Source organism: Petromyzon marinus, chromosome 6, assembly GCF_048934315.1.
Source record: "Petromyzon marinus isolate PM22_M1 ecotype Great Lakes invasive population chromosome 6, UKy_Petmar_22M1.pri1.0, whole genome shotgun sequence".
NCBI classification, from domain to species: domain Eukaryota; kingdom Metazoa; phylum Chordata; class Hyperoartia; order Petromyzontiformes; family Petromyzontidae; genus Petromyzon; species Petromyzon marinus.
The window spans coordinates 5,386,273-5,403,610 of NC_133672.1; the positions used below are offsets into that span (position 1 = coordinate 5,386,273).

Consider the following 17,338-nt stretch of genomic DNA (forward strand, 5'->3'; position numbering starts at 1 on the left):
TGAACCATGACACATTTTACAACACTGACCGCATGTACAATTAAATATTGAATTCAAAGATACGGCCGGCAAAATCAACTTACGAACGGATCTCAGGAACGTAACCCGTTCGTTTGTAAGTCGAGGACTGCCCATAAGGGAGGAGGAGGGGACGGCCCATTGAGCAGCGCTGCACTGGTGGAGTCTCGGACGTTTGGCTACGTAAGGTGCGAAAGAAGACTTGAATCTGAGTGCAGGGTGTACGTGAAGGATGGGTTCTTGCACTGGGAGTGTATGTATGTGCGTGCTTATGTGTGTGTGTATGTGGGGATTTTTGTAATTATGGTTTTTGTACGTGTGGTGGCACGGTGCACTTAACACTGCGCTACTTGCTGCTAGAGTTACATTCCTGGCCACGGCTAACATCTAAGTGGTGATTTTCCAAACCATTCCTGGCCTCCCCAAGGTCGACTCGGCCTCAAATGAGTACCTGGTGTGTAAACATCGAGACAAAGGCGGCCAGGCGTGGTGTTGGCCACCCACCCTCTCGTGTGCCGTGCCGGCCTTCATATGTGCTACTCGCTAACAGCACTTGCCCCAACAGTCTGTTAAGGCTATACGGGGTATCTTTGTCTCTTTTTGTGTGTGTATATATACTCTGTGTGTGTGTCCATGCATGTGTGCATATTTATGTGTGTGTAGGAATGTGTGGTTTGTGAAGGTTTCCCTGGGGGATGAGTTGGGGGGGGGGTGTGGCAGGATGGGTTTAAGGGGTGAGTTGGGGGGGGGGTGTGGCAGGACGGAACAAAAATGGAGCCGTGTTGGAGTTGAGTCAGATTCACATTTTGCGCCGGCTTAAGAAAACCCTACCCAGAACAGATAAATAAAAAGCAACTCTTGCTCATAACGCTGGGAGTGACGAATCCTTCTATTGAATCCCCAGTGTTACGCTCACGGTACTTGTGTAAATCGTCTGCGTGCGCAAATTATCAAGAGCGCTGAGCGAGTACTGGCAGTGACATCCTGGGTTCGAATTCAGGCTGCTGCTCGTGACTACACCAGCTGCATAGCGAGGTTTTTGCCAATCTCAGCGTGGTCAACCAATGGCTGCAAGTTTGTTTCTGCACCAAATTTCAGTTTTGATCGTCACGCGACAATCCCACAGCAGAGTGGATGTACGAGTGCAACACCTCCTGGAGGATTGTTGGGGAGGTGACAACCGTGGAAGATCTCTTCTGTGCACTGTTCACTGACATTCGGGGCGCACTGCACTGGCACTGTGAGATTGTCCTCCTGGATTCGTTGTTTCGTTGTGTGATGGCGTTAGCACATTTGAAAGTGAATTGGTGGGGAATGTACAAACGAAAAAATATTCTGCATTTCAATCGGCATGAATCTGAGATCGGGTATGAAGAATGGTTGTCTGCAAGGTGTTAACAGGAATATTCGGTATTTAAATGGTAACATGCTGCTAGCTATGCTTCAATAATTAGCTATGGTTCAATAATTATATTTTGCACGAGACTTTCACTATGAGGCATTGTTAGGCTCTGGCTCAGAGTCAGAGCAATTTGCCTCTCAAATGAGCATTGAATCATTGGTGCGCATCTCTTATTGACGGCCCTGAGCCAGTGGTGGATATTCCGCATTCCTATGAGGGGGGCGAGTCTGTCCATAGCACTACCACTGTTGATTTCTTCACACAGCGGTACATATTTGATTGTCCACAGCGGGATGATGGAATGGGCCACGTGGTCGTGGATAACAATGGTGAATGTCGTATGCTACTCAAATGAGAATGGGCCAGCACATGCCTCTTGTTTGTAGCCCTGAAACGAGTGGTGGAAATTCCATCTTACTGGCCGTGACCAAGTCTTTCCAGTGTTGAAATGTTTTTCAGAAAAATACAACTCTTACGTGTAGTCTGATTACAGTGTTCATCTACTTTTCTTTTGGCTCTAGCGACCAAGTCACTCTTAATGCGCCCAATCTTGTCCGATCCCAAGCAGGGGGGTTCACATTGATTAGTACGAAGTTAGGGGACTACCTGGGCATACCAGGTATTGTAGGCTTGGTCTGTGAAGTGGCCATGAGATTGCACATTTGAGCAATGGATTCTCGAATCTGTATGCGCTGGAGATTCAACGGTCGTCTCGTGATGTGTGTGTGTGTGTGCACGTGTCGTGGCCGTGCGCTGCAGTTCTGGCAGTTCGGGGAGTGGGTGGATGTGGTCATCGACGACCGCCTGCCCGTGAAGGCCGGGGAGCTCGTGTTCGTCCACTCGGCCGAAGGCAACGAGTTCTGGAGCGCCCTGCTTGAGAAGGCCTACGCCAAGTGAGTCCGTCCGGCGACAACGCTTGGCTATCGCCTCATCAGGCGACAACTCTGGCTGTCACCTGATGAGACTGGTTGTAATTACCGGTGAAATGTCCAACACACCCGTGTGCTGAACTAGTAACTAATTTGCACGTTTTGTTTACATGACACCTTACTAACTGGCTGTGTCGGGTGGTGGAGGGTTTAACGAAACATTTATATTTACGTGATTTAACCCAAAAAACCTCTTATGAGTCCGTCCGTCTGTTCATCCGTGAGGTCACCCATGGATCAATCCACTCATACGTCCATCAGTCTGTCATTGATTCCACCTGTGTGATCTTCCAGCTGTTGGAACAGATGTAGATCTGTCAATTCACCAGTTTATTAATCCTAGAATCCTAACGGTGATTTTGTCCATCTGCCCAATCATCCATCCGTCCATGTGTCTTTTCATTTGTCTGTCAATCTGCCAATCAATTTGTACATTCATGTATCTACTCATCCATCCATACAGCCATTTGTTTATCAGTTTGTCAATCCTTCAATCCATCCACTTTTCACTCCAACTGTCCTTTTATCCGCCCATCCGCCCATCCATCTATTCAACCATTTGTTTATTCATCTATCTATCCATTTGTCCATTGCTCCGTGCGTCCGTTGGGTCCATTATGCATGCATCGCACAAACAGTCTCTTGTGTACAAACCGAGGCGTGCGCGTCGTGCGAGTGATGAATAAATGCGGCTGTGTCAAGTAACGCGGCCTTGAACAGCGCCTCTGTGCGTGTGGGAGCGTGAGAACTGACGTGAGTGTGAGCTCTGTGCGTGTGCATGTACACGTGTGTGTATCTGTTTCGTTTGGCGCACTAGCGTAGTGGTTAGCCTAGCGCACTGTGCTACGAAACCGGCAACGGATAATATCGACAGCGATTATCCCCTAGCAAGGCTTGGTGATGTCATCAGCATTCCCAGCCACGTCACGATGAGCGTGGCTTGTTGGAGGTTTCCCACTTATTTTTATTTATCCAACCACGGGGGCTGGGGGTGTACAACTTCCGCGACAGGTGAGTGGTACATAGCGGGATAGGCGGCTCATGTGGTACGTGCGTCAGATCCATTTTCTTCGGGGAAGAAAGGGGGGAAGAGGGGGAATGGGGTGGGAGTCCGTCTCATTTCAAGTTCAATCAAGTAAACTCGGGGTGTTTGGAGTGGCATTCACAAGGGGGCCCCAGATCTGGGTGAACTCCCCTTCCCTATTCCTCAGTTTCAGACTCGGGTGTTTTAAAGCTGCTCGGGCGATTAGGAAGTTATCCCAGAGTGTGAATGAGGGGGCCCTATGATTCTTACAGGAGCTCAGGATGGACTTTCTAACCGAAATGTTCAATGCTTGGAGAACGGTGTGTTGGTGCCTGGTTGATATCTTGGAGTTTAAGGCCCAGGAGGGAAGATTCAATGCTAGGTAGTATCGCAGTGCCAGGCATCACGTTGTACAGATCGTTTTTTTTATCATAGAATGTCCTGATGGTGGGACAGGGTTTCCCGCTTTCTAGAAGCAGGATGTGCGTCCGGGCTGCCATATTTAAACGGCCCAGAATAATCGACCACAAAAATAATGGTCGATTGGGATTTTCGGTCGACTAATTGTCAAAGCTGTGTTCGTATCAACGATGTCTGGACCATGCCCCCCAACTTCCCCCCGCCCCAACTCCCTCCCACCAAGGCTGCAGGGCTCCTACGAGGCCCTGTCTGGGGGCAGCACCACGGAGGGGTTTGAGGACTTCACGGGGGGTGTGGCAGAGAGCATCGAGCTCAACAAACCCCCGAGCAACCTCTGGAGGATGCTGCAGCAGGCGACGCTGCGCGGCTCGCTCATGGGCTGCTCCATCAACGTAACGGCGACGCACGCACGGACACGCGAGTGGACACGCGCGACCTCGCACGCTGATATACGTAGAAAGACAAAGATCCCCCGTATAGACGTAGCAGACTGTTGGGGCAAGTGCTGCTAGCGAGCACCTGTGAACAGATACGCTGACACAAACACACACGCACATGCAATGACACGCCCACTCAGACTTGTCCTTCCCCCTCACCCCCGATTAAGCATGGTTGGCTACGTACGGTGCGAAAGAAGTTCAACATACATACACAGACTCAGTTGGTGCTGGCTTCACCGCCTGGCTGCCTTCCTGCTTGTCTGGTTTGTCAGCGATTGTGAGGTGTAACTATGATGCATAAAACTTAACATTATACACAGATGCATTGACTCGCGCATGCACACTTGCACCTACGCTGCGTAGGAGCTAGATGCAATGTTACATTGCAACGAGCATGAGAGATAGCGACAGCCTTGGAAAAGCCTTTATCCAGCAGTGAATAGTTAATGGCTGCTGCTAATGATGATGATGATGGTGGTGTGTGTGTGTGTGCACGCGCGCGTGTACTGAACAGATCACGAGCCAGGCGGACTCGGAGGCGATCACCTCCCGCAAGCTCGTCAAGGGGCATGCGTACTCCCTGACCGGCACGACGGAGGTAAGCCCACGTGTGCTCGTATCCACGTGTCCACGCGCGTCGATTTGTTGCATCTAAACGGCGATTCCTACGCTCGCAATACACCCACCGATTTGTGCGACCGAGGATTGACAGTGTCCTTTATTCATTTACGTCGTTATACGTCTTTGGATTGGGTTGATTCCTGCGGATTTTGTGAGCGGCTGACATTCACCACCGTGGCAATATAAATATGTGTTCGTTGAATCGCATCGCGACTGGGAATTGCGACGAATCGTTCAATCACAAGCGGGATGAATTGTACTCGAATGGGCTTGCATACTTGTCAATATCATTATCATCATGGTTTAATATTCATACCGCGTGTCCCTTGCAAATCATCTCAAAGCGCCAGAACAAAGGGGGGCATTGGGGATTACTCAGGAAATGAATTATTTCAGACCAAATACCAGGTGCCACCACTCCCCATGATGCGCACGCATGTACGCGTGTGTGTGTGTACACGCTTGAATATACGTGCGAGTGCACGCTGGCACCGTTCGCCTGTCTGAGCTCCGTGTTGCACTCCAGGTCGACTACCAGGGCCAGATGGTGCGGCTGGTGCGAATTCGCAACCCCTGGGGCCAGGTGGAGTGGACCGGAGCCTGGAGCGACAAGTGAGGCTCCTTCGCTCACCCCCCGCTCCTCATCTCTAACCCTAACTCATCCCCACTCTCCATCCCTAACCCCAACTCATCCCCAATGTCCATCTCTAACCCTAACTCTAATCCTCCCGATTCCAATTGTCTAACCCTAACTCTATGCCCCATCCCCGTTCCTTCTCAAATAACAAACACAACAACAACAGCCACCATTGGCCGCTAAGTGGCAGTGATGTCACCACAGTGCTTGCAATACATACACACATACGCACAGCTACACACATAAACCCATGCACACACACACACACGCATAGTTGCGCAAAAATGAACTCCCGAAATTACTCATTGTTAAAATGTAATGTCGCTTCATTCAAATGGTTTTCCAACAAAAGGAATCGGATTTCTGCTGATTTAGCAAGACCCTGGCAGGTGGGTACCTCCTGCGCCGAAATGAGCCACGTTGGCAAGTGAATGCTCGTCTCAAAGTGGTTTTAAAAATGTATTTAATTGTGCGTGCTTGTGTGTATGTACAGCACAGAGACAACGCAACGCAGCAGGTTGGCACATTCAGGAGCACGGGTTATACCTGCCAGTCATCTCATAATAACCTTGCCCTGTCAAATAACCTCCTACTAGCGAGCCCTTTTCTACTTCGTGTGGCTTCAGGGTGCGCCTAACTTGGCACAAGCGCCGCTGCGGTGATATCACCGTCATTTAGTGGCGAATGGCGGCCGTCGTTGTTGTTGGTGTTTGTACGTATGTGCGTGTGTACGTGCTCGTGTTGGTGTGCGTGCCCGTGTGCGTGCGCCCGTGTGCTTACGCGCGTTTTTTGCGTGTCCGCGTTTTGCAGCGCGCCCCAGTGGGGTTACGTGAGCGACGAGGACAGGGGCCGCCTGCAGGTCAGCCAGGAGGACGGAGAGTTCTGGTAAGAGTCCAACTTTGTGATTGGGAAAAACTTGATAAGCCACAAATCTCGCTGTCCGGAAAGTAATCGGCTATCGTTGAGAGTAGCCGCATTACGTAAATGAAAGAGGTGAATTCGTTAAGTTCATTGTGCGGCCATTTGTGGGGCGATGAAACGCAAAAAATAAAAAAAAAACGCCGCCAACGTTGGATTGAAGCGTTACGTAACGCCTCGCGCGCAAACGATACGAGCCTCCCCCCTCCGTCATGTGCGCGCGCTTGTGCGCACACCCCCAGGATGTCCTTCGAGGACTTCCTGCGCCAGTTCTCGCGTCTGGAGATCTGTAACCTGACTCCGGACGCGCTGGACGACGACTCGCTGGGCCACTGGAGCGCCAACAACTTCGAGGGCAGCTGGGTGCGTGGGTGCAGCGCCGGTGGCTGCCGCAACTTCATTGGTGAGCGCTGGCGTCCCGGGCGTACACGCGCCCTGGGCGCACGCGCGTTGTGGCACGGCGCGGTGTGGCGCGGTATGGCGCGGTGTGGCGCGGCGTGACCAGCGACGGGCAAGCGGCGTCGCTTTAATTTCAGTGCATCTTTGCGGTGGCGAGATGTTAACAACCTCACCTGGTATGGAGGAGGTTGTGGGTTCGATCCCGATGCTGACGCCTACTGCATATTTTGAGTTTGTGTGTTTCTCTGTCCTCCGGGTCCTCCAGTTTTTCGCTCCACATTTAGAAAAATGCATGGTCTAACACCGTTTTGAGACTCGGCTCAAAAGAAAGCTGTCTCTGGTGTGGACCAATCAGTTTCAAAGACAATGCATCATATTATCAGTGTTTTTTTTGCATTCTGACCACAAGTATTGTGGTTAATGCAGACATGATTCCTTGTTAAAGGTTTCAGTTTGGTGTTTTAACATCTTAACACCTGTTTTGTTGCCAGAAAAAAAGGGGAAAACCTATTTTCATATTTTGGTACTGGCAAAGGAGGTCCCATGCTGCATTTGGAGTATTTGGCTCCTATAAATTTCCACGTGATAAGCCACTTTGTTGAAAGAGCGATATAGCTAAGTGGGCCTTACCTGGTAAAATAAAAATTGTTTAGTTTACTTTGTTTATCTGGGAGAAGTGTCTCTGAGTCTCAAGACTCATTCCAAAGAGGGTTCTACCACATTGGGATGTTTGACTGGCTCATTTTAATAGGAATAATAATAATTTTACATGGCGTCGTTCACGGAAATTTCATCTTAAACACACTGAACATCACAAACCTCCTACGGCAGCAGTTCTCCTGCTGTGTTTGTTTCACCTGATGACGGTTGCTTGTGTTGCGATCGAAACGTCGTGATCTATTAATTTTCGATCTACGTGACTTTACCGAATGAACCAAAGATGATCACAAACCACATGAAGATCAAACATTCGTGTGAAAACGGCACATAGACACAACACGAACACGATCAAGGGGGGAGGTGAAAGCAACACAATCCAGTTGAGGCAACAGTTAACTCTTAAGCTCCTGACATCAGCGAAAGTCCACAGGATAATAACAACAAACACCATGCAATAGTTTGATCCAACACAGCATCATCCATTCAAGCAGCAGCCCGGAATGCGGAACTTCCGAGCAGCCCCGCTGAGTCTCAGGACTCGTTTTTCAGGCGGTTTCGTGCTACATTGGGACATTTGGCCAATGCGGTTTCGCAACAGTCAATACCCTCCGTTTACCCTTGAATACGTAGCCGGCTTACATAGCAAATGAATGAGCCAGAGTTGTCGCAAGAACCTCTTAGGTGGGATTCATTCCTCAGGGCTAACACAAAGGCCCCGTCCCGTCCCACCACTTGTGTCATTGTTAAAATAATAATATAAATGGTGTCCTTTATTTACCCAAGACCCTTTCAGGTGATTCCCTTTGGTGATTATTTGAACCATTACTCAGTCCCACCTCTGGGTTGATGCAGGCTTAAAGGAGTAACTGGTGCTGCGTGTAAATATCAACACCTGGGGAGGCAAAGACGGCCGGGCATGGTGCTTGCCACACACCTACCCGCTTTGTTTGTCGTGCTAACAAAGATACCCCATGTAGCCTACACAATGACATACGTAGGCTATATTGGGACCCTTTGGCTTTGCTGTGTGTATGAGTGGGGTGGTTGTGTGCGTGCATGCTTGCGTGAGAGATAGAAACTGGATCCTGTTGGGCTCGGGTGGGGGGTGATGTGTTTTTAAAACGGATCGTGTTTGTTTTCCTAATGAACTCCGCACACTTTTCAGTGACCTCTCGTTTACTTCTCTCTGCTCATTACACTGGAGCAGGTTTTTTTGTTTCTTTTTAAATCTTGTGCAATTTTACAAATGAAAAGAAAACTAGCATTGAAAATGTTCTTACGCTTGCTATGACCGCTAAAAGAAGTTTGGAACAGAACTTAAACGTTTGGGTTTGGCCTACCTCTATTTGTATGTGCGTACGTTGAAATTATTCTGCACCGTACGTAGCCAACTCTGCTAATTGTAGTTGCGGGGAAGGACAATAAACTAAACACAAAAAGCAGTTCCAATTAAATGAGCTGTCCGTCTAATTTAAACAACACTCGATTCCAAAGCTCCTAAGTGGCCACGTTGAAAATAAGCCACTGCCTCCATCAACAGCAAACAATACATTACATAGAATCCAATAACTAAAATAATAATCACCAGGATCAATCCACTGCTGGATGAATGTCTTGCCAAGCCACCCACACGATGCTGCTGTATAATCATGCGCTTCGCAGCTGCACACGAGCCAATTTATTAATGATCACATAATCGTGATTTTCAAAATGTTGTCAGTGTAGTGCCGGAAAAATTTCCGCTCATGAGTCACGTGGGTGAGCCCACGAGGCTTCTGTTCTGCTTCATCACGCTGGCCGGTGTGTGGGTTGGGGACGAGTGCGCGTGTCTATGTGAGACAGCCTCGCACGCACACTCGCACCGTTGATACACAAAGACAAAGCTTCCCTGTATAAGCCTCCACCAGGCTCTTGGGGCAAGTATCGTTAGTAAGCACCTCCGAACGCCATAGCTGTGCACATGGGGTAGTGTAGCCTGAAACCAGGCCACTGTCTTCCTCGTGCTAATGCTGCTTTTGCACACCACACAAGTTACTAATTTTAAGCTGAGTTGACTTGCGGGAGGCCCAGGTCCAGTATGGATAGTACTCACCACTGATGTTGGCCATGGCCGGGATTATAGCGTGGCACGTTAGCCACCACTGCAAGCCATATATGCGATTATAAACATTTACATGTGTTTTTGTTGATATATATAACAATGAGGAATTATCTGTAATAATCCCATGCCTCTCGATTTAACGCGACACAGTAGATGTAAGCTTTATTATGATCTCCCAACTTCCCGAGCTTGTAATTTTTGGCAGAAGCTTTATTTTTCTTTCCATTCACTTGCACCACGTGACCAGGATTCCATTGTTAAAGAAACCTACTCTACTGCAAGTGTCAAATGTGCCCTCAGCCGTACCGTGCGCGCCCTGCGTGGGTGGGGATTGGTGGCCACCCGGCACTGATGTCAGACGAAACAAAGTCGCGACATCACAAACTACAATAATTCAGCACATTCGTCAACAACGCCGCCTTCATCCACGCGCTATCATGAAGGGCGCACGTGTGTGTGTGCACGCTACGTGGGTGGAGAACGATGCCGACCTTGGTTCGGCTCATAAAAGAAACTGGTCCTGAGCCCTCCCCTACGTTGACTCGGCTTTAAAAGATTACCTAGTTGCAGCGTGTGAACATCAGCACTGGCGAGACGAAGGTGGCCGGGCGTCGTGCTGGTCACGCCACCCCCTCGAGCGCCGTGTCTGCCTAATTAGGGGCTCGCGGGCGGCACTAGCCCCAACAGTCCTCTCAAGGCTACACGGTGGATCTTTGTCTTTGTGCGTGTGTCGGAATAACGTCGCGTGTGTGCGCGCCTGAGTCCGTTCGCACGTGCGCGTATCGTAACTCTGCGCGTGTGCGTGCCCCCCCCCCCCGTGCGTAGACACCTTCTGGACGAACCCGCAGTTCCGCGTGCGTTTGGACGAGGAGGACGACGACCCCCACGATAACGAGGCCGGCTGCACGTTCATCGTGGCGCTCATGCAGAAGGAGCGGCGCAAGAAGCGGCGCCAGGGTGGCGACGTGCTCACCGTGGGCTACGCCATCTACGAGGCACGGCCCCCCCCGCGCCCCTCTCCCCTTGTCCGTTCGTACGCCATGCCGCTTGGTGCATGGGCACGAATAAATAAGCGGCACACTCGGCACATTCCTTCGACAGCGCGCCGCCCTCACCCATGTGCTCCGAACAAAGGAGGGAACCATTGCCCGAAACGTCGCCCGTCACGTGTTTAGTTGAAGCCCACAGAGGTTGTTGATGAATAAATGATCGTTTCCCGGCTCCCAGTTAATTGACGACCGCAGTAATGGGCAGTGCAATGACAGCGGAGGGCAAGGTTAAAACATCAAGCGGACGGAACAAAGGAGGCCGACCTGAATTGGCTTCATAAGTAGTTCCATAACGCCATCCCCTGGGCCTGTTCTCTGGCACAGGGCAGGGTGATGAACTGCTCGCTGAAAAGTGTCTTGGTCTCACGACAGGACGCCGGTCGTGCCGTCGCAGCATAATTCGGTGGAAAACGACAAAGACGAGCGTCGCTCGATGGGACGATGTCCGGTTGACAAAACCGTTGAGGGAATAGCGGCCGAAGGAGAGCCTTTCGTCTACGAGCGCACAGACAATGGCTGCTGACGACGTTGATGGGTTTGAGATTGAGTTAAGTTCGTGACGGGACGCCAACACAAAAGTACGCGATGAACAATCAATGCGATCGCTTTGCCTCTAATTACCCCGTATCTGTCGGGCCCCCATCCCCTCTGTTTTGCGCGCGCGTGCAGGTCCCAGAGCAGGTACGACTCCGGACTCGGTCCCTCGCAGCGCCCCCTCGCGCCCGCCCCCGCGAGGCCACGGCCGCCGCCCGCCGAGTGGGGCCCGGCAGCCCGGCCTGGGCCGCTCCGTCACGGCCGACGTGCAGGCCCAGCGTGGGGCAAGGGAGCATCGTCAGATTTTTATGATAATAAGAATAATAATATAGATATTTTAAATGTTTTTACGTTGTGTTAGGCACACATGCCCGGTACAACGTGGCGGTGGTTTCAGGATACGGGGGAAAGATAAGCCACTATGGGTACAACAGCGTTTCTGAACCATACGTAGGCGGGCTGTGGAAGTCTCGACATACCACAGTGCTGTGGGGATCTTCCATCGGGGGGGTGGGGGGGGGGAGTGTAATAGACTTCTTGTTTTGGCGTCGATTACTCGGGCCCCCTTAAAAATGGTGGCCCGCCACGAGACGTCCTGCCTCCCGATGGTAGGAAGACATCGTCTCTATCCGGCGGTGGATGGAGACGACGACCGGTGACGACGACAGTGACGATTGTGTTAACCCTTTCGCTCCACCTCCATCCCACCCCCCGTCGTGCGGCACGCGCAGTTCGTGGGCCAGCCGCAGGTGAAGCTGAAGAAGGATTACTTCCAGTACCACTCGTCCAAGGCTCGCTCCGAGGTGTTCATCAACCTGCGCGAGGTGTCGCAGCGCTTCACCCTGCCGGCGGGCGAGTACATTGTCGTGCCCTCCACCTTCGAGCCCAACCAGGAGGCCGACTTCATTCTGCGCATCTTCTCCGAGAAGCAGAGCGTCACCGTGTACGTGTGGGGGTGGTGGGGGGGGGGTGGGAGAGATAAAGATTCCCCCGTGTAGCTTTTGACTGCCTGTCGGGGCAGTTACAAGGCTATGTAAAGGTCGGCACGGCACAAGAGAGGGGATGGCTTGCCGGCACTACGCCCGGCCTGCCTTTGTTTCGCCGGTATTGATGTTTGCGCAACGTACCAGGCTGAGTCGACCGAGGGGAGGCCCAGTACCGGTACAAATATGCGCAGTGCGCGAACCACAACAAGCAACACCTCCCCACACTCACGCACACGCACGTACACAAAGACAAAGATTCCCCTTATAGCCTTTAACAAACTGTTGTGGCAAGTGCTGCTAGTGAGCGCACACACACGTGCACGTACACAAATACAAGAATCCCCCACGATGGATGTTCACACACTCGGGAACGAGCTCACAGTCGTGCACGAACACCCACACCTAGGCACAGTGATGCACCGACCAGTTTTACAAGTTTCAAATTTATTTATTTCACCAGGTGAAAATGAAAGAGACCCGCACAGTCGCATTGGCAAGAGGGGGGGGGGACCGAGTTCACCGAAAGGATGAAATAAATCAACATTAAATTAAGTTGACTGCAGCAATGAATCATTGCTGACACATGCACACCCACGCGTGCACACGCACACACACGCACCCGCACTCACATGCACACAATGACAAAGACAGAGAGATCCCAGTTAAGATTGCAATGGCACACGACGGAGTGGGTGGGGCCAGAGCCACGCCTAGCCACTTGTCCTCGTACACACACAGCACTAGGTACTCATTTCGGGCTGAGTCAGCCTAGGAGAGGCTCCGGGCCGATTCACAGATTTTAGCCAGTAATAGAACATGGGATAGCCGTTTTTTTTCTTCAAGGTGCGCTAACCATGGATGCAAACACACTTGCACACGGACGAATACATGTACACGCATGCATACACACAAACGGCAATGCGCACGCACACACACATACACATGCATGCGCACGCATACACTACACAGGCACAAATGCAAACGGGCGCACACGCAGTCACACGTACGTGCGTGTGCACACGCATGCAAACCCCAGTGATCTTCCATGTGCCCCGTGGATTGCACCATGCAATGCGGTCGTGTGGTCATGCATCACCGAGTTCCGTAGTGACAGATTTAGTGGCTCGCTCTTGCTAGATCCCTGTCTTGTGAACGCCGATTCACGTTCCCCCATTAATCATCTGAGTATCAAAAAAAACTTTCTGACCCAGAAACACCTCTCAAACGCTGACTTGGCGTGCGTTCTACCGCTCTGCACATTCCCGTCGTTGTCTGCGCACGTGTGCATACACACACGTGCACACACACACGTGCACACACACGTGCACACACACACACGTGCACACACAGTCTTTACCGGACTGTTGGAGCAAGTGTTATTAAGCGAGGGTTTTTAAGGCCGGCGCAGCACACTAAGGGGGTGGTTGGTCAGTGAGCCTTCGACACTTCACGTGGCCTCAAAGTGTACCTGGCCTGGCACAGGCGCCGTGGTGACGTCACCGCCACAAAGTGGCGAATGGTGGGTATTGGTATTGGTTGTTGCCAGAACCATGGTCACCCACCTTGGTCTCCCCAGTGTTGATGTTGGCACACCACACCAGGTACTAATTTAAGGCTCAATTGACGCTCAGGGAGGCCCAGCACTGGTTCTTGGATCAATGTGCCAGCAATTAAACTCAGGTTGATCTCAACGTTCTGAACCATGGTTGTAGTGTGCTAACCAGTGCGCCACTGCTCCCCACGCAGAGTACATATATTTTGTGAAGTGTTGAAGGCACGCCGGCAGGTCACAGGACATACCCAGGTGCCATGGGTTACCTTAGCTGGCTGGCAGATGCACATGTGCTCCCTACTGCGCCAACTTACTGCGGAAACTTGCTGCATTTAGCTCCACTCGCGGTTGTGAGTCTTGCTCCTCCACCCTCATCTTGTCGGAGGGTGGCTGCCTCCATCTGCCCAGTAGCGTCTTTCACAAGCCTCCTCCACACCTGCATCTACACGTGTTCTCACGTGCACAAACACACATAGGGGCATGAACATGGACGCACGTGCAGTCGCACCTGCATGTGCACAACATGTGTGCGCGTGACCGTACGTCCGGGGAGTGCCGACCCGTGCCATGGTTGATAACGCGGGGCTCCATGTGTTTTTCAGGCCGATGGACAATGAAGTGGACATCACAATCCCCCCAGTACGTTCCCGCACCAATGACATTCATCATACGTTTCTCTTTTTCACGTTTGGTCAGTGCTCGTCAATGCTCAGCACTATGGATGGAGAATTAAAAACGAATGTAAATAGCAACGATCAAACAGTCGCCCCCGTCTGACAAATCGGTTTGGTTTTTTTGTCACTTCTTCCACCTGCCCACAGTTGTGTGTATGTACAGTATGTTGAACTTATTTTGCACCGTATGTAGCCAACCGTGCTAATTGGAGGTGCAAGCGGCACAGGCGTCAGCTAGTGCTGGGTGACATCAGAGGCCCCGTTGCGTCGATACTGGCGCCCAGGTCCTATGAGTAGAGCAACCATGATGGACTGCAGTGTTGCGTTTGTAGGTCATGTTAAAACAAATTTACTCAATCCTGGATGCCGACGGCCCACGTGCTTTCAGGCGGTAGCTAAACTAGGCGAGGCCTTGGGTCAGCCTTGACAATGGTACACCTTGATTCTCGTTTTTTTAAAGTAAAAATCAAGGTGTCTGTGATACTCAACCAGGCTGAAATGTACAAGATAAATTACCCCCGGCCCACTCAATATATATAAAGTTTGTGTGTGTGAAGCGTCGAACCCGCTTAACCGTTAGATGTTTACGAAGCCGATGGCCTAAGCCGACAGCGAGCGCTGCTCTTGAGATGATGAGCGGTTCTCTTGGCGTCAAGGTCGGGGTCGCGCAGCAAGGTCGCGCAAGGCGACGACACCGCTCACACTTCTGTGGAATACAAACGGTCCTGATTTAGATGCCCACTAACAGCACTTGCCAGAAGAGTAGGGGAAGGGTCGGGGGGGAGGATCTATGTGCACACATGTGTTTACGTATGTGTGTACGTGCGTGCGTGTGTAGAGCATGCCCGATGATGAGCCCATTGATCCAGGCTTCTACAAGCTGTTCGACCGGCTGGCAGGGGAGGTGAGTCACCACATGATGGCAACCGGACAACTTACATGCCCTTCAATCTTTGTTGTGTGTTCTTGTGCATTGTATTCATCATCATCAACCACGATTTTATCCACTGCCGAATGAAAGCCCTCCACGGTGGACATCCCTCGGGTACATTCCCACCTTGAGTTGCCAATCTGTTGTTAGCCCTCAGTAGCCGGCCCTCATCCCTTTTCGCTTCATGTTCCGCCCGTGCCCTCGTGCACAAAAGAAGCGCGGCGAGGTGCCTGCAATGAGGCGGGAGGACGCGTGATGCACCCGTGTGTGCGTGTGTGTCTCTTTAATGGTAATCGTCTCCTCCCTGCCTCTCGATTCCCCGTCTGCAGGACCAGGAGATCAGCGCCAAGGAGCTGCAGAGCATCCTCAACCGCGTCGTGTCCAAGCGTGAGTGACGCAAACGCGGGCACCTGCGCGCTCGCACCTGCATGTGTGTGTTGGGTGCCTGCTTGCGTGTGCGAGTTTGATTCCCGCTCATGGCCAACACCAGTGATGATTATCTGAACGGGTCATGGGCCTCCCCAAGGTCGACTCAGCGTGGTGCTGGCCACCCACTCCCTCGTGTGCCGTGCTGGCCTTCATAGGCGCTCGCTAACAGCACTTGCCCCTACAGTCTGTTAAGGCTATGTGGGGGATCTTTGTTTTGTACGCATGTGTGAATGTGTGTATGTGAATGTGTGTGTGTGTATGTGTGTGTATGTGTGTGTGTACGTGGGAAGCGGTAGTGTAGCGGTTAGCGCGCTGCGCTATGAACCTGGCGCACCGGGTTCGATTCCCGCTCACGGCCAACACCAGTGACGATTATTTGAACCGGTCCTGGGCCTCCCCTAGGTCGACTCAGCCTCAAATGAGTACCTGGTGCGGTGGATAAAAACATTGCCACTGGGGAGAATAAGGCGGTCGGGCGTGGTGCTGGCCACCCACCCCCTCGTGTACCATTCCGGCCTTCATAGGTGCTCGCTAACAGCACTTGCCCCTACAGTCTGTTAAGGCTATATGGGGGATCTTTTTTTTGTACGTGTGTGTGAATGTGTGTTTACGTGTGTGTGTACGTGTACGCGTGTGTGAATGTGTGCGTGTGTACGTGTGTGTGAATGTGTGTACGTGTGTGTGAATGTGTGTACGTGTGTGTGTGTGTATGAATGTGTGTGTACGTGTGTGTATGTGTGTGTACGTGTGTGTGTGAATGTGTGTTTACGTGTGTGTGTGTACGTGTGTGTGAATGTGTGTATGTGTACATGTGTATGTGTGTGTGAATGTGTGTGTGTACGTGTGTGTGAATGTGTGTGTGTGGTACGCGTGTTTGAATGTGTGTGTGTGTACGCGCGTGTGAATGTGTGTATGTGTGTGTACGCGCGTGTGAATGTGTGTGTGTGTGTACGCGTGTGTGAATGTGTGTATGTGTGTGTGTGTACAAGTGTGTGAATGTGTGTGTACGTGTGTGTGAATGTGTGTGTGTACGTGTGTGTGAGTGTGTGTATACCTCGCGGTGCTGGACAGGCAACTCTGTCGTGGACAGTGCTGTGGGGGGAGGGCCAATTCCGATTGGCCTCTCCCCTCATGGCATCTGTGACCACCACAGTGGCTAAACGAGGGCTCTGGACGGGTGCGAGGGGCTGGTAACCCCTCCACCTTCAAAAAATTACCACGAAACTACAACTTAAATATATAACTAATAAGCTTGTGCCGGAGGCCCCGGGGGGACAGGCGTCTATGACGTCTCCTGCCAAACCCCAATTGGCGGAGCCAGGAGATTGAATCTCTACCCTCGGGGCTCCTCCAGAAACAACGAAAAGCCACTTCGTGTGGCCACGTGGAATGTTAGAATGCTCACTGCGGAGGAGAGGCTGCCACTCCTCTGTTGGGAGCTGGACCGGTACCGCCTGGATTTCTGTGGAATTCAGGAGGTCCGGTGGACCGGTTCTGGCTCCTGCCACCATGAGGGGTGGACAGTCCTCTACTCGGGGCAGCAGATTGTCAAACAACAGGGTGTGGCTCTTCTTTTGAACAAAAGAATGAAGGGGGCGTGGGAGTGTGGCAGTG

At 51.6% G+C, this 17,338-nt stretch overlaps 1 protein-coding gene across 1 annotated transcript in view; it reads left to right on the plus strand.

Moving 5' to 3' along the window:
* Window positions 1–17,338, plus strand: part of LOC116939783 (calpain-1 catalytic subunit-like) — a 46,898-nt gene that overhangs the window by 21,358 nt on the left and 8,202 nt on the right. Inside the window, exons 5-16 of the mRNA XM_032948587.2 lie at window positions 2,180–2,313; window positions 4,017–4,185; window positions 4,748–4,831; window positions 5,381–5,466; window positions 6,302–6,376; window positions 6,652–6,812; window positions 10,395–10,564; window positions 11,288–11,299; window positions 11,884–12,095; window positions 14,293–14,329; window positions 15,203–15,268; window positions 15,625–15,682. Of these exons, the coding sequence (XP_032804478.1) occupies window positions 2,180–2,313; window positions 4,017–4,185; window positions 4,748–4,831; window positions 5,381–5,466; window positions 6,302–6,376; window positions 6,652–6,812; window positions 10,395–10,564; window positions 11,288–11,299; window positions 11,884–12,095; window positions 14,293–14,329; window positions 15,203–15,268; window positions 15,625–15,682 (1,264 nt within the window). The remainder of the gene's footprint in view (window positions 1–2,179; window positions 2,314–4,016; window positions 4,186–4,747; window positions 4,832–5,380; window positions 5,467–6,301; window positions 6,377–6,651; window positions 6,813–10,394; window positions 10,565–11,287; window positions 11,300–11,883; window positions 12,096–14,292; window positions 14,330–15,202; window positions 15,269–15,624; window positions 15,683–17,338) is intronic.